The 4820-nt window shown below is 38.3% G+C and overlaps 1 gene segment (V, D, J or C); it reads left to right on the forward strand.

Annotated features, from left to right (window-relative positions):
- Positions 1 to 1338: 1338 nt before the first annotated feature.
- LOC130882301 (Ig heavy chain V region 102-like) lies at positions 1339 to 1835 on the forward strand. The segment is given in 2 exon segments: positions 1339 to 1419; positions 1507 to 1835. Coding segments are annotated over 2 exon segments (375 nt in total).
- Positions 1836 to 4820: the final 2985 nt, after the last annotated feature.

Below are 4820 nucleotides of genomic sequence, written 5' to 3' on the forward strand. Positions count from 1 at the left end.
GGTAGTGGAATATTCAGTTGCACAACTCTCATTCACTAAGTACATCCAAGTTTCTGAAAATCAATAGCCATGACTTTCCATCCATCAAGATGATGCTGAACATAGAAAAACTAGATCCAAAGAGAAAACAAAGATGCCCAAGAACACGGCCAGCATTTACATCTAGAAAAATGCACTGCAATGTGAAAAACAATTGCTTTTAATCTTCACATACAGTTCTACAGCCCTCCATAATACAAATGCTGAATTAGAAAACAGATGAAATCACAGTCCAAATGACCCTAAATTCTGATAACTTCTCAAATATGAAAATATTTTCTGTAGTTGAAAACTCATCTGTAACTACAACATTATTTCTTCTTCATGGTCTTGTGAGTTTTCTGTTCTAAGTGCAGCAGCATGAGTGGGGAAAGTGCATTTTAGAGCAAGTGTAAATCCATTCCATCACTTGTCCTATATTTTGACATCACTTATCTTCATCACAAATGGTCACTGCTAAAGCTAGATCTAACTGCCCTTAGGAAAAGGACTGTGGTTCATGGAGACAACATTTGAGGCACAGCTCATCATTCATCCTTGAATACTTACTCATCATCACCAGGTATATTACAAAGATGAGAAAGTAGAGTCTTAGTGAGAGACCTGTGTGAGAACTTACAGAAGTCCCTTACCAGAATCAGCAGGGGGCATTGTGGATCCACCAGTTCTCTATGAATTAGAGGACAGCAGAAGCAGGTAAGAACATGGTACAGTTCCCAGCTGATATTTGCTGAGATCTCTCTGATCTTCATTACCTGTATCATACCATTCAGAGACCATGGTCTAATTGACTGTAAATAGTGCTGCATTAAACATCAATATGCAAATATTTCTGAGGTATGTTTCTTTAGGTCATTTCAGTGAGTTTTTCTATGAAACCTTCCATTATGGCAAATATTAATCATGTGATATGAGGCTGTAATTTCTCAAAATTTAGTAGGTTTTGAAATTTCCAGTCACCACCATTATCATCCCAACCTTTTTCTGAATATCAAAATGACAGCCTTGTCACAAAGTGGAGCAACTGCTTCAGCAGAAATTTATTGAGAGCCTAGGACCTTATTGTTAAACCCACAACATCTGCAGAGCTGAGGGAATGATATGATATGCGTTTTCTCAGGCTGGATTAGGACTTGAATTTCATTATCCATTTGCTTAACTCAAGTGTCCTACCACACCTTCTCAAACTGGACTAGAAGCTTATTTAAGAAATCCCCTGTTCTTGTATATGCAAATTGCCTGAGTCTATTATGGTAAATACAGGGATGTCCTACCCCAGATCAACATATGATCAGTGCCTACTCCACAGTCACTGAGCACACTAGGCCCACACCATGGGATGGAGTTGTATCATTCTCTTCTTTGTGTCAGTAATGACGGGTAGGAGATTTCTAATTCCAAATCTGAGAAGAACACAGGGACTGTGGTGACAATGTTTCTGAGAATCTCCTCTGTCTTTCTTCACAGGTGTCCTCTCCCAGGTACAGCTGCATCAGTCAGGGCCTGAACTGGGGAAACCTGGCACCTCAGTGAAGTTGTCCTGCAAGGCTTCAGGCTATACTTTCACTAACTATGCTATACACTGGGTGAAGCAGAGGCCTGGACAGGGCCTGGAGTGGATTGGATGGATTTATCCTGGAGATGGTGACACTAAATACAATCAGAAGTTTCAGGGCAAGGCCACACTGACTGCAGACAAATCCTCCAGCACAGCCTACATGGAGCTCAGCAGCCTGACATCTGAGGACTCTGCAGTCTATTACTGTGCAAGACACAGTGTTGCAACCACATCCTGAGTGTGTCAGAAACCCTGGAGGAGCAGGAAGCTGCCCTGGAACTGACATGACAGAGAAGATAAGCTTTAAGACATTCACAGAAACAGACATTCTGAATGTTGCTTTGTCTCTCACTTTTTTGTAACAACTTTTCAAAGTTATTTCTGTGAATAATGGTATGCTGATTTGTAGGGACATAGCCCCACCCATTGGGGGCGTGTTTGCCTCGGGCTAATGTTTACGGATAAATCTGCCAGGCTTGAGCCCAGCAGCCCCTTTTCTTTTGTTCCGCTTTTCCAGTACTCCGCGGGAACCTGTGGTCCTGTAAGTCTATTTCCTTATTAAAGCTGTATATATCTATATAATCTGTCTACATTTATTTGTGCCACCACATTTGGCGTCCCAACGTTGGGCTATTTTGCCCCCGACCTGGCACAGGGGGGGTGCAATATGTTAAATATTGAATGTGAGTGTTCCTACCTCTATTTTTGTATGAGTATGCTTATAACTTTGTCTATATTGTATTGATACATCTACCATATTACATTGTACATTTCTACCTCTGATACTATGACATTGTTTACAGTTGAAGATCATTGTCTTCATATATTGCACAGTTGTTTATTCTTTTAGTCTTCAAAGTTAGATAGGTATTGAGAATTATATGTTTGTCATATTTATTTTTAAGTTTATCAGGTCTTTTAGTTACATAGAGATTATATTTAGTATAAATAGTATGATCTTCAGCCTCTTCGAAGAGCTGTAGAAAATGGCCTTTAATCTAACCTAAAATTTCTGTGCCAAAGAGACACAATTACTCCTGGCAACACCACTCTACTCCCGAGAGAATGTTGAGCACCAAAGACACTCCACTGGGAGCTTGTCTTCTTGGCAGAACTGGCCTTTGGGTTAAGAAAAGCCCATACCTCAACTTCTGACAAAGATACAGAATATCCCTAAGTAGATAAAACAGGATTGTCTTATCTTGCCAAGACAGGGTAGGATAGTCCTAAAAAAGTTCCTTGCCTTTAATAATGGTATGCCAGTTATGTTAGGCCTTAGCCAAAGTTGGTTGACTCAACATTGCAAACGAGACTTTGGGTGATTGCCCAGGTAGTCAGTTGTCTCTGTCAATTGTTGCACATTTTGGATATCTCTCGATTGTTAAGTAATATTTATTCCCTTCTCAGATCTTTGACGGAGTTAAAGATTATATAATTATAGTTACTCTCTATGTTATTTAGACTCCTTGAGATAAAATGTTTAGCAAAAGTTTTGTTCTCAATATTGTTTGTTATATTTATTATTTGTTATTATTGTATATAGTTGTATTTGGTTTGGTTCTATCTTATTTAGACAAAAGGGGGAGATGTAGGGACATAGCCCCACCCATTGGGGGCGTGTTCGCCTCGGGCTAATGTTTACGGATAAATCTGCCGGGCGTGAGCCCAGCAGCCCCTTTTCTTTTGCTCCGCTTTTCCAGTACTCCGCGGGAACCTGTGGTCCTGTAAGTCTATTTCCTTATTAAAGCTGTATATATCTATATAATCTGTCTACATTCATTTGCACCACCACACTGATTTAGGATGACTAGTGTACACCATACCTTCACGATCTCTTCACCAATGGCCACATTTGTTGAAATGTTTCTTCATTAATTAAACAATAAAAAATGAGAACTGTGATTATGAAGTATGGTAAATAATATCCATCTCTGGATTCTAAAAGAATGGGACATATCGGAGCTAGTTTTTAATAAACTATAATATGAATTTGAGGTCTAACATCCAAATAATAATTGCTGGAGAAAGAAAAGTCCTTCAGAGTCTCAAATGTTACATGACTTCAGGTTTAGAGTTAACTCTGATTGTGTGGTCCTGCAGAAGTTCTAGTCCCTTATAAAATTAGATATGTGTCAAAATGATCTGCATATGAATATACTTCCTGTAAGTAAGTAAAAAGTATGATTAAATTACTTTTCATAAAATCATTAGTAAAATCAATATATGTACATGTTAATTGAGGCAGGTTCTGAGAACATACATTATTCCCTAGTCCCATTTCACTTCTTTCTCAGTCTCAGTAACCTGCTCCAGAGTCTCAAACCTTTATAGAATATATAATTATACTCATACGTCATTACCTCTCACAGGCCATTGGATATCAACCTGGTGTTCATTTTTGTTCTACTATGTGTTTCAGTTTTCAAATGGCTGAGTACTTGTGAAATCCATCAGTCAATTGTGCTATCTATCAACTCACTTCATCTTCAGCATTCATTGCTAGAGCTATATCCAACAACACCAAGGAAAAGATTGGGTTTCATGGAGATCTGGAAATCAACTGAGGCACAGCTCACCATTCATTCTTGAAACATCTACTCAATATCACCTTAGACAATGAAGGAAGAAGAGAGAGCCATATTTTGGCACATAGTGAGCCTGTCAGAGACTTTCTCATGAAGGGAGAAACCAATGCCCATAGATAAAACAGAATTATTCCAACGACCAAATAATGGTGCCTGAACTTGACCCCAATGATATTCTATGTCATTATATGGAAGAGCGGTCATAAAAATTCATTTAAGGGTTGAATGACACTGAATATTAAGTCTAAGATTAGTATTGTGCAAATGATTTCCTGTATAAGAACAGCTTCCTCCAAAGCATGTATAAGATCCTGAAGGCCACTGTCTTCTAGATTTACAGGACTTTTTGGAGAACATATTTTGAGAGACAATTAACATCCTCTGTGGTATGAACCTGTTATACTAAGGCAGTTGTACATACAAAAAGTTCTTATAGTAGTAATGAGTATAGTCCTGCCTAAATAAAGCAGCATTAAGTCACTTAGGGTCACTAAGAACATTAGTAATTTCTTTTATAGCACATGTTAAATTGGTTCTTCCATATGTCCTAGGTAAAGAAATTGATTCTGTAGACTTATTGTTGATAATAAATGAATGACAAGGTACAATGCAATCCCTACTTCATGCTGAAATTAAGG

This window comes from Chionomys nivalis, chromosome 10 (genome assembly GCF_950005125.1).
Source record: "Chionomys nivalis chromosome 10, mChiNiv1.1, whole genome shotgun sequence".
Lineage (NCBI taxonomy): Eukaryota > Metazoa > Chordata > Mammalia > Rodentia > Cricetidae > Chionomys > Chionomys nivalis.